The following is a 16,668-nucleotide window of genomic DNA, read 5'->3' as shown; positions in this document are numbered from 1 at the left end:
CTCCCCTTGCTGCCTCTATCAGAGAGAAGCAGAAAGGGAGTGGCTGAGGGAGAGAGGGGGAAGGGAAGAGGGGGCGGGAAACAGGAGCAGGTGCTGGGGACAGCTGGCTTAAAAGCCAGTTCTCCCCCAGCATCATCTCTGCAAGGGGGCAGGGAGGAGGAGAGAACACAAGGGAGGCAGAGGCACAGCAGGAAAACGGTGAGAGTGGGGACTGCTTGAGTCCACGCTATCTTGTGTTCCCCGCTGAGCTTCTGCCTTTGAAATGCAGTGAGCTGTAGGCAGATGTTATTACATTTGAAAGGCAGAGGTGCAGCTGGGATAGCGAGTACCCCACCTCCCCCTTATTGACCAAGAATAGCCAATGGAAATTCCATCCATAACTTGATTAGCTGATTGATATTTAACATCCCTAATTCAGACATGAGTAGCATCCCTGAACATGCTAAAGCAATACCAGAGTTGCAGCCACAACTGAGCATCTGATTTAAACTGCATATTCATGGGCTACAGACTATGCCAACAGGTGCTGACTAGATGTGACTGAGCCAGACCTTGCCCTTCTGTTTTAGTAAGTGGTCAGTGCTGTTCTTCACTTAAAGACACATCAATAAGTGAACTATAGCAGAATCTAGGAGTACATCTAGACTGCATTGCTATTTTGGGATACAAGTATCCTGAAATAGCAATGCCGCATCCAAGGGACACGTCTGATAGTTTGAATTTTTTTTTTTTTTTTTTAAATAATGGATGCACTTTCACCCTCCCTGTAAACCTTGTTCTATAAGGAATAAGGGATAGCTCGAAAGAGCACTATTTCAAAATTAAATGGAAAAAAGAGACGCAATTCATGGTTTTCGATTTTAGAGTGCAGTCTGGATGTAGCCTCTGTTGCTGAAATATGACAGAAAGCAGGTGATGAGAGATGTTGCTCCCGACACTACCAGCAACGAGATGTTGCTCGTTTATACATGTCAACTCAAATGCTTCTTCCATCCATTTTCAGTGCCCCACGTTCAAAGGAGTGATATTATTTCTGCTGGAGAGAAGTGTCTCGAGTTTTCATGGGAAGGAATGTTGTGTTTTATCTGGTCACACCAATGTAATGTGCAACAATTACTACAACAGGTCAGGCTCTATCCCACAAGTTAGTGCCTGTGGAAAAGTACCCTAAGTCAAGCACATATAGCCTTCAAACAGGAGTATAAACTCAAACTACACGGCAGAGAAAAGTATGAGTCATTATGTTTGCAAAGTTGAGAAAGCCAGAAGACAGACACTATAGACGTGCAAAATATCACATAGTACCTGGCTTCTATCCAGGAAGCAACGATTGTATATTTATACACCCCACACATGTGCATTTCAGCTCCAGGATGCTTCACCTGTAACACATGTACTTCACCTGTAACAGACGAACTACTTCAATTTACTCCAATGTAAGTGTTCCTGTAGCTATCCAGACGAACAGACAGAAGGAACTGATTTCCTGAAGAGTATTACCCCCAATGGTATTAAAGTTAGAGCCATCAATCTGACAACAAGCAGCACGCTCATGGTTAATATTGTACAGGAGTCATCCCTGTAGGCTTCTGGTATTAACTTGGACAGTGTTGGAGAATATTAAATGATGGAAGCCTCTCTTGGTCACCCTGCGTCTTCCAGAACTGGGCTTAAGCTATGCTTCAACAAGCCACTCAATTCCCTTCCCATTCTTGCTCCCAGAACACTCTACGTGGAGTGTGATCAGAATGCTGCCTTCCACAGAGCCTGTATTGGTGGAATTCTCTACCAGTTTGGAGACAGGGCTTATGGGGCATTTTTACACAAGTAAGGGGGCCCAAAGTGGGGGCGTTCTCACCCAAGTCTATATAAAAAGACCCACATTTTTGCATGGTTATATCGCTCCAAATTCTTCAGTCAAAACAGGGAATCACATTTGAGGACGGGAGGAGACAAGTTTTCATTAGCTTGTTAGGATAGAGGCCCTGAAATACCTACAAATAAGGCATTAACTGCAACACGAATCTCTAGGATCAGATTTTCAGAGCTTAGCACCAGCCATTGAAAACCAAACGGAAATGCTGCACACTGAGCTCTTTTGAAGAGTGTGGCTCATGATATTTAAAAATTTAGACTCAAAATCAAAACATGGCCAGAATGCTCAGACCAAGGCTATGCATAACCTAATATTCAATATCGAATATTTAACCTTAAACATGGACCTTATTAACAAAGTGACAAACTTTAAATAAGTTGCATAGGATTTACTACCCCAAAATGAAGTATATCAGTTTGATAATGAGGTGTGGAGAATTTACAACTGGGAAGGAAAAAAAAATCAAATAAAATTTCACAGTGATTCATTTCTTCCAAGAAAGGGAAGGAAGCCGCAACCATGCTAATCATCTTCACCTGAGTGACAGCTAAGAACTGAAATGTAGCAATTTAAGGGTATTTCTCCCTTAGTTGCTCTGCACAGGAACAGGTGGGCCACTCTATGTAGGGCTCCCAGTAGGCTCCAGATGCAAACCTTTTCTAAAGGTTAGTAGAAAACTGGAATGATTCTTTATTACAAACATCAAATGCTTATATGCTGACAGTAAAAACCCCCCCAAAAAACTACATCTCTGCTATAGCATAAGCAAAGGTAATGAAACAGCAAGGTCTCGGCCCTCCCCCCGAGTGGTAGAGGACTCATGCATTCATCCTGTGAATAGTAGATTTCAGACATATTGAAGTATGATTTTATACCATCAAATAAATGAAGAACTGCAACAAGACTTAACAAATGTGATTAGTATTATCCAACTGCTGTTATAAATTATATACATTCAGAACATCACATTAAAATATTATTCCATGTTACACCAGAAAAGATTAAGGCTTTGTATTATTTACAGAAACCAATGCACACCTTAAAAACACCAACCATTAACATTTCTGTGCTAAAGACACATATTTGATATCTTTTGCTCTCAAAAAGACAACAATTTGCAGATGTGCCCACTGCTACACCTACTGTAAATGATTATTGTAACAAACACACACTGGCAAGATCCCATCACTAGGCACTCTAAATCATTAATGCAAGCATGTGGCAAACACATATACAGAGTGCCCTCCAGATACTCAGAATTTATTAATATAAAGCTGACAACTTATACAGAAATAGTTTGATCAAATTCCTCCTGTTCTAATTTTTAAGGGAAACTGAACACTTAAGAATTTTTTGCCCATTGATAAAGACTCATGATTTTGAAGTCTGTTCCATACCACGTTAACAAGACTTAACGCAACAGCAAAGATGGAAGTGACAGATTTATCAACCACTAAACGCACTGAAATGGTGACAATTTTATTGGCTTCCATCACTCTGACACGCTGTTTTCATGCAGTATATCTGGATGGGATTTCTTAAAAATGCAGTAACAAATTATCTTCACTGTTCTCCATATTGGTCTTAGACAACAAGCTATTTTTAAAAGTTAAATAATGTTGATACAACACATGTTTACCGTGCCACCAATGTATTAGAAGTGATAGTGCATCATCTTTCTCTCTGGCTCATCTGATGGCTTTTATGAGACTCAGTGATGAAATATTTTCTAAGACATCAGCAGACATGGCTAAAGAAAGGTGCTCAGTACAAACGGAAAAGTAACCATTCGCATTTCAAGTATTGTTTAAGAATGAGTTTTTAATTGCAGTCGATGTTAGCACTTTTTAGCTTGTGCTTTAGAGTCTGTTATTTCTTTATAAGTCTTGCATTTGGCTGATGGCTTTTTTTTTTTTTTAAAGTTGGCAACAAAGATAAGAACTGTAGAAAGTTGATAAGAGTTATTTAATTTTCTGAGCCCACTTCATGTCATCTGCTCTAGGCTTTTCCCCAGTCACTCCTTGGATAATATTCTCTAAGCATCTCCAAAATCCAATCTTCTCTAATGGATAGTTCAGCCAACCTGAATGACCAAAGGGAAAAAATAAAAATTAAAAAGTATCAAGAATTAGCGTAAGCCATAACAGTAGGAACTCAAGTTTGCATGCCCTTTCTTCTTTACTTATTCACTTTAAAATATACAAAAAAATGGTTACAGAAGTTCAGTGGTAGTTGCTACAGGCAAACAGAGAACGGCCATTTCGCAATGCTAAGCGGATCCTATTAGGGTAAAAGTGACAAACTTTAAAAACAAAAATAAGAGCTCTTCACAGTCTGCTTTGTTCTTAACTATCTCGAGCAGTTTAGTATCAGCTGAGGAGAGGAACTGAGAGGCTGCCAGAGGAGCTGCCCTGCAGCCTGCTTGGTCAGGTTAGAGCACAACATTCCTGCAGGTGTGATACAGCACAGTAAACTGATTCAGGCTGGTGGGATTTTCATGATGTGAATATGCCCATCATGGGATTCAAACATTATAGTGGTACCCTTTGTCCCAAAAATAAGACCAGGGTACCTTCGTGGTCACTTCAACTCTGCCCACCAGTGCCCCACCTCCTCTCATCCAGCAGGTGTCTCTCCCACCAAGTCAATCTGCAGGCTAATGACCTACCGTGTGAGTCATCAACTGAGCTAAGCATTCACTGTCTTGCTAGCAACCCACCCCCACCTCCATCCCTTCTGGTAAGGCAGCAGGTACGATCTAAGCAACGCTGCCTGCACTCTCTGGGGATGGACTGGTCCTTCCCACATTTTTAAATAGAGAAGGTACAGGCTTTTCATGAACAACATAAGGACACTGATGTTAACAGAAAGCATGAATTCACAAGTAGACTTGTAAATTACTTGGCTAGCAGAAAAAAAAAAAAAACAGTAATCTGTGATAAGCTTGCAGTTACAGCTTTGCTTCCTAGCATACTTTTTAGTTTATGAATAGCTTAAGATCAATACAGAAATTGGTTCACAAAATAAGGCCAGTCAAAGCATAGGATACAATGTAGAATGTGTTGTGCAGGTGTTAGTGTGTTTTAGAATAATCTGATTTATAATTATGTACTTGGCAGGTGTAGTGAACCTTAGCCCATCCCCCTCACCGATCACCTCAGGTATAGCTTTATGAAATTCCAATTCAGAGACCTCTCAGTGAGGAGTCTGGATTCAAACCAAGTTTCTCGACCCCAGAGAACTGGATAAACTGTTCTCCCAGAACTGGATGACATTTTCCGGATAAGCCAAGTAGAAAAGTCTAGGAAGGATCCCAACCGTTAGCCTAGAAGCTTTAACATTAGGAGTTTCATTAAGAGTCTGTGCACTCAGTTATCTGACACTATTCCAGCAAAGATACCAGGGCAGACACTTATGAATATGGGATCAGCTCTGAAGCAATGTACATTCAGGATTTTAAGCCTTGCTCAGCGACACTAATGTAACCCCCCTTTTCCTCCCCGAGTTACTGGGGAGCAGGTCACACTCACAGGTGGGCCTGGGCGCCTGGTGTTTTAACCCAAAAGAGATCCTGAGCACCCCAGTGGTGATGGGGTTGAGTTGTGGAAAACCCATCCACCCTCTTGCTGCAGTGAATATAAAATGGCGGTGCCTCCACCTGGCTGGCCTTGTACACACTCACTGGTGTGCCTTGAGAGCCTCCAGGAACACACTCATTCCAACATAAATCTGGATCTAATTCCAGCACAACTACAAATCATATATATCTAATAGAACACTTCAAAATAAACAATCTTTACTAAATTTAAATAAACAGGGATTAACAGATTAGCAATGAATAGCATTAACAAAACACATAGTAATTGAAGCTCATATAGCTGGACAACAGTGACCCCACACCAGAGTGTGCACACCCCTGGACTAACAGCCCCAGACACTTGCTTGCGTGGGCGCGCTGATGTTGCAGCTGTAGTGGAGATTCGGTCCAGGCGAGACAGCAGCTCTGTCCCAGGCAGCACTTTTTCAACAAAGCCCAGAAACTTACTGCCTCATGCTGTGCCTATAGGAAGCAGCCTGCTAACTCCCAGTTCCAACAGGCATCTAGTAGCTGCACTTCAACAGCCCCTGCACTGGGTCAGTGTCCTTGGCAGCAGCCTGGCTCCCTCTTTGGTTCCAAACTGCAAGGCAGAGCCCCAGACTGCTAGGCCTCTTTCTTCAAGCACATGGAGAAAGCAGCCCTCTCTCCCAGCAGAGTCCTTCCTTCCTGTTTTTCCCCCAAGGGCTCATGGGAATTGTTGCTACAATCCTGTGTGCTCACAGGGTGTTTTCAGAATAAAACAGAGGCCCCTTTAGTAAGGGGACTACACTAACAATATTGCTTTTTAAGTACAGCACATGCCTCATTATCTACACACAGATCAATCCTCCCCCCCCCCCTTACACACCCTCCGCCCACAAAAGAGAGCTTTACACCTCCAAGATTGGGGACTTTGATTCCACACATAGTGGGCTGGAGAAGAGGGAATAGGGTTAACACTTTTCATGATGTTTTTGCTCATTTAGTGCTTTCAGTAGGAAATGCTCAAAGTTCTTGATAAATTGGCTATTTGAGTCAGTATGGTCGAGTCAGTAGATATGGAGCAAAGGACTGGAGTTGGGATCAAGCTAGTCACTTGACTGTGCCTCAATCCTTATTGTATTTTGTTCCAACTATGATTAAGAGCAAACCATTTGCTTCACTTCACATTTGGATGTTAGGTGAAATCTATATTTCAGTGTAAATATGAATGATCATCTATGTTATAAAAGGACTTAGCAAGCAGCATGGTAGTACCTTAAGTGCCAGGGAGTGGACTAAAGAAGCTACAGTAGAAATGAAACAAATGCTGAGGCTAAAAGACTGTTTTCTGACAGATGACAGGAACAAGTTACAAAGCTTTATACAGGGCACGTAGTATTGCATGACTAATACAAATCTATAGATTGGTTTATTTCATGGTCTTTTTGTCAGAGTAGGAGATGGAGTCAGGAATCTAGAATTTTATTTTCCAGCGGTCATCACCACTCACTGTGCGACCCTGACCAACTTATTAGCATCTCTGTGGTTTAGCTTGCCCACTTGCAAAGTGGACATAACACCTCAACTGATAGTCAGCTGCAGTGAATATCAAGATTTATATACTCCAGGGGAGCTGGAGGCAAAGAAAGCCTTAATAAAGAAGTTATACATGTTCTGAATGCCTTTGTTAGAAGCATTTGGAAATTCTCTCATTATGGCCATGAACTTCCAAAGTCTAAAAATGTGTTTTGGAAATTAACATTCAAGGAGAGATGCCAGTATACAGTAAGAAAACAAAATTATTTCCTTTGTAGGAGAAAAGTAGCAGCTCTCACAGAATTCACTGCAATGAATAAAGGATACACTAATTTTATATGTGACGTCAAATTGCTTGACCTTTTCCAAGCATCACAGACCTGAAGTCAACAGTAGGAAGTTGTGATTGGCTTGGGGGGGGGGGGGGGGGAGAGAAGGGGGGAAATCGATAAGCCTGATTTTTCTTATTTATGGAACAATATCAAGTAAAGCACCTCCATTGACTTGGACACTAAAAGCTAAGCATATTGTAAGTTGTGGCATGTAACATCTTCCACATTTGACAGGAACTAAACAACATATATGCAATCAGACTACGTTCTTGCCACGCGTGCTTCGTCTGCGAATATACGGTTTACTTTACCTGTGGTTATACAAAAATAAGTCTCATGGGGAGATACATGATGGATTCGATGGTGTTTCCGTGGCAGGATAATATGCCAGTCCTGCAGAAAGACGACCCAGCAAGGAAGACCGAAGTATGTATGAGACCACTTGTGAATCTGGTTTGTCAAGGTTACAAAGATAGCCAAGGCAAAGACATAACACTCCCAAGGGCATGTTTGGTACAGCACTTCTGCAAAAAAAAAAAAAAAAAAAAGGAAAGTCTGGTTTATTTTACTGAAGAAGCAGATTCCTACCAGACAGTTTGACTCCTTCATCCTGCCCTTGTTGGTAATTGAGGGGCCACTTCTAAACTATTCTTGCAGTAGCTGACATTTCAGATGTTGGTAAGGCCCAGGACCAAACTGCTTCAGCAATAGACTGACAGCAGAGCCACTGAGTCATGAACAATTCATGAAACTCTAAAATGCCACAAAGTAATTAGGCTGCAAGACTGCTATGCACCACACCAAGTTAGTCAAAATAAATTCAGTCAAATGGATAGTGCTATGGATTTACTAGCAATTGTACAGTTAAATAGGAGAAGTCAAAGCTTTATTAGTCTTTGCATTTATTGAGCTACTTCTGCAAAACGGCAAATGTCTCTGGTTTTTAAACTTAAGCTTTCTTCCTTAATAGCCAGAGTTAAAAGGTCCTTTGGGAAAGAATGAGATGCTAGTTCTTCTGCCAAATTTATATTCTAAAGTCTCTTTATTGAACTTTTCAGTGGGAAACTTTCCTGGAGATAGGATGAGGTGGGCAATAATTTTTGAAGTGGTCGTGGGCAGCCCCAGAAGGCGGGGGGAGGGGGAGAGCCTCAGGCAGAAGGGACAGGGTCAGAAGCTTCCTGTGCTCCCCCACCCACAGACCCTGATTGGCCTGGGGGCAGCGGAGCATGTGAAGTTTTTGCTTCCCCACCCCCAGCACCTAGAGAAAACCGCCAGCTAATTTGAACAGCTGGTGGTTCCCTCGGGTGCCATGCACCCCTGGCAGGGGGAGGAAACTTCACCTGCTCCTCTGTCCCCAGGTCTTGACTGGCCTGCGGGTGGGCGAGTGGCCACAGGCTGGATCAACTGGCTTGGCGGGCTGGATCTGGCCCACAAAGGTTGTCTTGCTTACCCCTAGGGTAAGGGATTCAGACGCAGGAGGGCCTGTGAGGCAGTTTGGGTGGAGGCAGCAGTTGTGGCATGGGATTGGGATGCAGGGGTTTAGGATGCGACCTAGGGCAGGAGGGGGTCAGGCCCTGGGGCAAGCAATTGGGGTGCACGGTCTGGGAGAGAGGATGGACCCAGGAGGGGACAGAGGATAGAAGTGGGGGGGAGGCAAAGGGCTGGGGGGGGGGAGGGAGGCGCTGGGGTGCCAGAGGCAGGCTTTGGCCAGGAGATTTACCTGCGAGACTCCTGGCCAGCAGCCCAACTTTCTCAGGCATGAGCCTGCCCCACCCCTGCACAGAGTGCAGGGCCATGTGCTATATGAATAAGAGCTGGAGGGGAGGAGGAGTGGTGCTTCCCATGCTGCCAGAAATCGGCCAATGGGATTGTGCTGGAGGCGGGAGCAGCCATGAGGCATTACTGCCCCCTCCCCAGTTAGTGAAGCACAAAGGGCCCTACAGCCACTTTTCTGAGCAGCATGCGGGGTGCGAGGCAAGCAGGGAAGTCTTTGAGACTCCCTGCTGCCTCCATGGGCCGGATCTTGTGGCTTAGAACGCCAGATCCAACCTGCAGAGGGTGTTTTGCACAAGCCCAGGCATGTCCAAAGTCCGGCCCGCGGGCCAATTGCGGCCCGTGTTCTGGTTTAATACGGCCCCACAGGTAATTTGGCAATATCTATCTTTTATGGCCCCCAACGAATCCATATGTATTGAGATGAATACATTGTAAAATCTCAGTTAATGTCAGTTGGTCTAAATCAGTTATAAATATATTTGGACACAACATGTATACTTGGTGTTATGAAGCAAAATGCAGGACAATGTAGCACTTTAAAGACTAACAAGATGGTTTATTAGGTGATGAGCTTTCGTGGGCCAGACCCACTTCCTCAGATCAAATAGTGGAAGAAAGTAGTCACAACCATATATACCAAAGGATACAATTAAAAAAAATGAACAAATATGAAAAGGACAAGTCACATTGCAGAACAGGAGGGGGATGTTATGTTTCTGTTCATATTTTTTGAACTTAAAAGTTGACAGACAACCTTTATTACCAGTAATATGTAATGTACTTTACAATGTTCCTGACATATATTTCAGCTTCCTGGATTTTTTTTTCATCTGGCCTTCAGATATGAAAGGCAGAGTGATTTAACACCTGTTTAGATTTGTCATCCATGTGACGAAATGAAAAGTATGCCGTTTGCAATAAACTTTGCATAAAATAATTAATTTGCATTTAATTTTAATGGTTCAAAGAATGTCAGGCAAAATGGTCGGCCCTCACGCATGTTCACTTCATCAAATCTGGCCCTCTTTGAAAAAAGTTTGGACACCCCTGCCCAAGCCTGAGATAGAAGATACTTTTGTTACGTGACAGGTTAATCACCCATCATCAAGTATTGGGAAAAGTCTCCCCCTCCTCCATACATCTGCTCCCAGATACAGTTCTTAATCCCTTTCACACACACAAGGACAAGACTTATTCAGTGTTCCCAGTGGTGAAGATTCTAAATCTTTATATATATTATATATAGATATGAAAATATGGACTTAGAATCTATGTCACTACTAATAGCTTAAGCTTACCTGGGGAAAGAGAAACAAACTTGTAGGCCATGTTTGCCAATGGCACTAGTGTCATCATGCAGTTATCTCCATTGGTCTCTATAAAATCATGTCTAGTAATTGCTGTAGGGTCAATGTGATGTTCTCTAAAAGGTCTGATGAAAGCCTGAAAGAAAAAAGCCAGAGGTGAGAGACCATTACTCATAAGAATGAAAGCATCACACCCAGAGAGTGATAGAAGGGCTTCCATACTACCAAGCACTTAGGAATTGCGGTTCAAGTGGTCAGAAGTAGTGTTTGGAATAATTCATCCATCTGTTGCTTTATACTTGCAATTCTTCACAAAATGCTTCTAACACAGTCCAGTATTTACATTTTAAGCAGTGTTCTAATGTTAACATACCCAGCGGTTTTTATTAGGGATTGTGAAAGTTTAACTGGTTAACCAGTGGGGGCTGGAACAGCTCTCTACTTGCCATGGGCAGGGGGCTGCTCCAGTCATTTGGGGCGACTTGCCACAGACAGGGGCTGCTCCGACCAGGATGCTGGAGCAACCCCTGCCTGCAGGGTGCCTTGGCCTGCCATTGGCAGGGACTGCTCCAATGTCCCAGCCAGCAAAGCTCGTGCCTGCGACGGGGGCAGGTATGTGCCCAAAGGAACATGCAGGGGCTGCTCTGGCCAGGTTGGAGCAACCCCTTCCCCCTCCCCCCCCCACTCACCCCTCCTTTATTGGTTAACCGGTTAAACAATGTGTTTAACTGGTTAGCCAATTAAATGGGATTTTACATCCCTACTTTTAATCTCCAAGTGCTTTATAAAGATCAATATGCATCATCACAATTATACAGATGGGGGAGAAGCACAGAAGTTATGTGACCTTTAGCAACAGCAGATTTGGGAACAGAGACCATTCTACTTACTGCTGATCTACTGTTACTTTTGCTTATTAATACTGCCATTCATATTGCATACAATAGAGTTGTATGATTGGTAGGCAAACAAAAAGTGACAGATAAATCAGCACAATGAAAATGAAAGGCTTCTACAAGAGGAGAAATGAAAAGTAAGCAGGTCTCAAACAGGAGACAAGACAGAGTTATGCAACAATGATAGATGCGTGTAAGCATCTTTTCGTCTCATTATACAGGAGCCAGGATTAGTGAAACTGAAACGCAACAAGTTTAAGACTGATCAGAGGAAATTTTTTCCAACATGGGTGCATAATCAACCTGTGAAAGTCACTACCGCAAGATACAATAGATTAGAAGAAAGCATTTACATAAACCATAGGTACATCTAGAGGTACATTATATATTCTGGGGACTTTATGGGATGTGAACCCTCTTATTTCAGGACACCCACTAAATAAGGACTAGGAAGGAACCAATCCATAAGAACAGGTGGATTCATATTGTCCATTACAGAAATTCTCTATGGCACTTTCCTCTCAACATCTGGTCTTGGCCACTGAAAGAGACACGATACTGGACTAGAGACACACCATTGGGTTGATATTCAGAAATAGGAAATTCAATTTTACCTGAAACCAAGTTGCTGGAACAACCTGTTATTGGTTCTCTAAGCCAGTGGTCCCCAACCATTTAAGGGTGCCAAGTGCCAATGGGCGGGGCCCCCCCCCATAGCCACACGCCCGGGGCCGGCTCCCCCCCCCCCCCCCAAGCGCCGTGCACGCCCAGGGCCGGCACTCCCCCCATGTGCCGCGCGCCCAGAGCGCGGGCGGCCAATCCGCAGCGCTCCCAGGGCCGGTGCTCACCGTGCACCACGTGCCCGGGGCCAGGCCAGCCCCGAGCACTTGGCAGGCGCACACAAATGCCCCCGCGTGCGCCATGGCGCCCACGGGCACCGTGTTGGGGACCACTGCTCTAAGCTTTCAATTTGGCTTGACCATACTTTTGTTTCTGTAGCAACAGCTGTATGTTTATACCAGTGTTTCTCAAAGCAGGCCCACCCTTCTCTTTACCAAAGGGTCCATAGCCATGGAGCTTCATGGCTCCAGTTTGCCATTTCCAGCCAAGACGAGCTGTGGAAAGCGGCGCAGCCTGGGCCTTGCCACTTCCAGTGGCTCCCCTTGGCTGGAAACGGCAAACCTGAGCTGATATTAGCCACAAGGCTCTGTAGCTGCGGACCCTTTAAGTAAACAAAGTGGTACTGGCCCAAAGCAAGCCTGTGGTTTATACTATACCTCTGCCATTATAGCACTTAAATACATGTGAAGAGTACCTTACAAATCAAATAGTCAACCAACTCTGAAGAACATTTCTACTGAGGGTTATTGCTCTCTGGTTGGTATTCTATTTAGGTTCCCTTGAATGCTACTGAAATTGCTTGATAAAAGCATTCACTACGCTGGGAAATTCTTGAGTCCACCCAGAATTCAGACATTTCCAAGACTTGTTTCACTACTGCTTCATAGCATCTAAGTAGCACTGAAATGTACCTACAAGTTTTAAATGACACTATTGGTGCCCACAATACACCATAGAAATTTGGACTCAATCTTCTGATGCTAGGAATAGGAGGGGAAAAAAAAAAAAAGCAGCGAGCATCTCCAAGGCAGAGATCACAACCCTTCATCTACTGATGCTCATATTCAGTGAAACTTACTTGAAACCCCACAAAATATCCAGATTTTTGTGTTACAGATCACTCCCTTCCCCTTCTAAGGTCTGAGAACATTGTGTGATGACACAACATGTATAGTATGCTGCTATTCCCAATCAGAACATGGCACATTAGAGAGAGCGCATGCATAAGAACTCAACCCTCCTGGCTTTTAATCAGACTAGAGGAAGTTTAACTCTGTCATAACTCTGATGCCATCATACCAGGCCAACAAACATGGGATAGGGAGAGAAGGACAACAAAACCGGACAAAGCAGTAGAAAAGACAAGACAGACAACGTTTCTATATAGTGCACACATATTAAAGATAACTGCAGCTTCCCCTAAAATGATTTAATTTTTAAAATTTAAAATCAAAGTCTCAAACCTTTCCAACTATGGGCAGCTCCACAGATCCCCAGGTGTCGGCTCCCCAGTGCACTAATCCCGACAGAAAGTCAGCCGTAATAATTCCTGCAACTGCAAGAAAACAAGAGTTAGGAATCCAGAGTATTGTTTGTGTCCACAGTCCCACTGAGAAAAATATCCCACCAATGCTATTCTCTGGACAGATGTACACTCCCAAAACACAAGAAATGTCTGGCCACTCTGAATGCACAATGGTCAACTTTCATGAAAAATGGGTGATCATATTAGAGGCCATTAAAAGATTAAGTTTTCTTTTAACTGACAGCGACTCTTGGCTTTGACCTTTAATCTTAAATAATTTTCATACCACTCAGTCTAGATGTTTCAAAATAATTTACAAAGTCAATTAAACCCATTACAGCTTGAACCTCTCTAGTCTGGCATGATTTTAATTAGCCGGGTGTCCACGTATAGGTATGGTTAAGTTTCCAGCAGTCCTATAAAATGTGTTTACAGCCACCAGTCCTGGCTTTCAGTGTTCTGTTTGGTTTAGTTCTAACGCTCCCCTAAATGTCTTCTAAGAGCCCAGCAAGCAGTGGACAGGTGGGTTATGTTGCTAGATGATACTGAGCTCCTGAGGTTTGGCAAACTCTGGTTTGGCAGTATTGGCAAACTCTGGTTTGGCAGTAGTCAGGTCCTGAAAGTGCCAGGCCAGAGAGGTTCAATCTGTACTTCTAAAACCTAGCTTTACATTGAATATGATCCTCACTCAAGTGCCGTGGGCCCAGGGCCAGCACCGCTGCCCGAGCTGCGCGCCTGGGGCCGGCACCGGCGCCGCTTGAGCGCCGCGCGCCCGCATGTGCCCTGGGGCTGAGGCCGCCCGAGCGCCTTGCACCCGGCGCGCGCCGGGGCCAGCCCAGGTTGTCAGTGGGCACGCACAAATGCCCCGGTGGGCACCATGGCGCCCACGGGCACCACGTTGGGGACCAATGATCTAATTCACACAGCCAACATCAAGTGATCAGTTAGTTTTACCTAGTACCTACTCTGTTTAGACCACCCTGGTCCAGATCTGCACAAATATCCATAGCATTCGTGGGCAGCACTAGCCACAATGTAGTTGCTATTTTGGGGCACCCAGCAGAGACTCTACCAGCAAACCCAGACTACCCACCTTGGACCTAACCAAAGCTTTTCAAGCATGAGCTACAGAGAACTCTCTAAGCTTACTACTAAGTATCAGCAACACATGCACATTTTAATACCTAGAAGGGGTATCCAAACAGCTCTGCACTAGGTATGTTGAAAATAAACTAAAACCCTTAAGTATCCTATCAGTTACATTGTTAACCATTAGTTTAGCCCAGGGATGTACTACAGCCTACTATGGGCTCTGCATCTGAACTTGGATCTGGCAGGCAGGCTCAGTTCTGGCATACCTGGTGGCTCTAAATTCAAATGCAGAGCCACAGCAGGGCAGGCAGACAGCGGAGCCAGCTGCCAGGACTGTGTGTGTGTGCTGGGAAAGGGCGGAGGTGCGGAGAAGGGTAGCCAGCTCCCCATGCAAGTAACATTAACAGGTAAGCATCAGCTTATTGGTTAACCAGTTCACTGGTTAACTCCAACATCCCTACTCTTCACAGCAAGACTATTTACAAAGTAAGGTTGAAAGCCTAGCAGACTGCTAGAGGGTGCAGCCACCTACAACTGATGCTGCTCCTCGTTGCACTGAGTCCATATTGATGATTTCCTGCAGAAAGAGAAGGTTACTCACTCTGTGTAGTAACTGGAGTTCAAGTTTGGATACACTTCTCCAAATTGATCTGTAGGCCCAGAGAGTCAAACAGTGCTCTGGTGGTAGCAACTGCCTGCTCTGTGTCATGCGCCGTGGCTCCCCTTATTACACAGTTGTCTAGGTATGGGAAAATGGTGACACCCATTCTTAAGTGAGCTGCTACAACATCCAGGACTTTTGAGAAGACTTGTGGTGCTGCTGAGAGCCCGAATGGTAGCACTTCATATTGAAAGTGCCTGTCTTTTACAGTGAACCTCAGGAATCGTTTTGGGATGGGTGTATTGTGATATGAAAGTACGCATCTGGGAGGAGGACATGGACAGCCAGCCAATCCCCCTTTTCCAAGGCAGGAATAATGGTAGCTAAAGTTATCATTTTGAATTGTTGGTAATAAATTGGTTTGGTTTTCGGAAATCTAATATCGGTCTCCACCCCCCAACTTCTTGGTGGTCAGGAAGTAGTGGGAGTAGAAACCCTTCCCCTGTGCTTTGATAGAACCTCTTCTATAGCCCTCAGTTGTAAGAGGTGCTGTGCCTCCTGTGCCAGCACAAGTTCGTGAGAGGGGTCCCTGAAGAGGGGACAGGAGTGGGTGGGAGGGGCAGAGGTTGTTGGTGATGTGGTATGGAAGTAAACAGGAGGCAACAAACATTTTCAATGATCTCCAACACCCATTTGTCTGTGGTGATGTTCTGCCTTGCTGGATAGAATGCAGCCAGTCTGCTGCTAAATCATGTATAATGTTCGTATTGCTGCCTTGGAGAACTCAGTGCTGTCTGACCCTCAGCTAGACCTTCAAAATGCTTTTCAGGATGTTGAAGGCTGTTGTGCGGTTGCCTGGGTAGAGGCCAGCCTGCGTCTCTTCTGTCCAGGCCGTCGCCTATTGTCGTAATGCTTTGGTTGCTGATTCAACGGGATTGGTCTATAGCACTGCACAAAAGGTTTTCCCTGTTTCTTTTTGTTTGATAGTACCTGTATGCCTAATATCCTCAGAGTGGCTCTGGAGTCCCTCAGTGTGTGCAGGGAAGCGTTGGTGGACTCGGCAAATAGCTTCATTCCCTCTGACGGTAGATCTTCAACTGTGGATTGCACATCCCTTGGGAAGCCTGACAATTGGAGCCACCACGCCCACCTCATGACTACTGCCGATGCCTGCAGGTCTGTTCTGGCAAGCAACGCCCCTTCCTTCATGTTCGCACTGTGCTGTTCCTTTTCACTGTCAGGAAGCTCTGTAATAAAAGTCGACAGTTGATTAAATATATGGTGTGTGCTTGGCAAACACCACCATGCAGTTTCCAATCCTGATTTGAAGGCTAGTAGATGAGTAGGCCTTTCTGCCCAATGCATCCAGGTGCTTCCATTCCTTGTCATGTGGGCCTGTGCAGATCATCTGCTTTGGTTAGCAGTTTTAACCACTAAGGAATTTGGTGAAGGGTGCGAAAACAAGAATCCCACATCTGTTGGGGCTACGTAGTATTTTCGATTGGATCTTTTGCCAGCTGGTGGAATGCTGGTGTCTGCCACAGGGC

The 16,668-nt window shown here is 44.5% G+C and overlaps 1 protein-coding gene and 1 long non-coding RNA gene across 3 annotated transcripts in view; one reads left to right on the top strand and one right to left on the bottom strand.

The window, feature by feature from the left end:
- Nucleotides 1-2,728: 2,728 nt before the first annotated feature.
- PEDS1 (plasmanylethanolamine desaturase 1) overlaps nt 2,729-16,668 on the bottom strand; it is a 41,568-nt gene continuing 27,628 nt past the window's right edge. For both annotated transcript variants that reach the window (XM_075901214.1, XM_075901213.1), the window contains 4 exons: nt 13,367-13,458; nt 10,378-10,522; nt 7,615-7,827; nt 2,729-3,959 (listed from right to left, as the gene is read on the bottom strand). In XM_075901214.1, the coding sequence (XP_075757329.1) occupies nt 3,838-3,959; nt 7,615-7,827; nt 10,378-10,522; nt 13,367-13,458 (572 nt within the window). In that variant the 3' untranslated portion in view covers nt 2,729-3,837. The remainder of the gene's footprint in view (nt 3,960-7,614; nt 7,828-10,377; nt 10,523-13,366; nt 13,459-16,668) is intronic.
- LOC142818852 (uncharacterized) lies at nt 15,388-16,398 on the top strand. Its single transcript, XR_012896526.1, has 2 exons — nt 15,388-15,500; nt 16,109-16,398. It is a non-coding gene; the product is annotated as an uncharacterized LOC142818852 (long non-coding RNA).

The sequence above is a fragment of the Pelodiscus sinensis genome, chromosome 18, assembly GCF_049634645.1.
Source record: "Pelodiscus sinensis isolate JC-2024 chromosome 18, ASM4963464v1, whole genome shotgun sequence".
NCBI classification, from domain to species: domain Eukaryota; kingdom Metazoa; phylum Chordata; order Testudines; family Trionychidae; genus Pelodiscus; species Pelodiscus sinensis.
The sequence above is the reverse complement of the archived record's forward strand: the minus strand, read 5'-3'. Positions and strand labels throughout refer to the sequence as shown.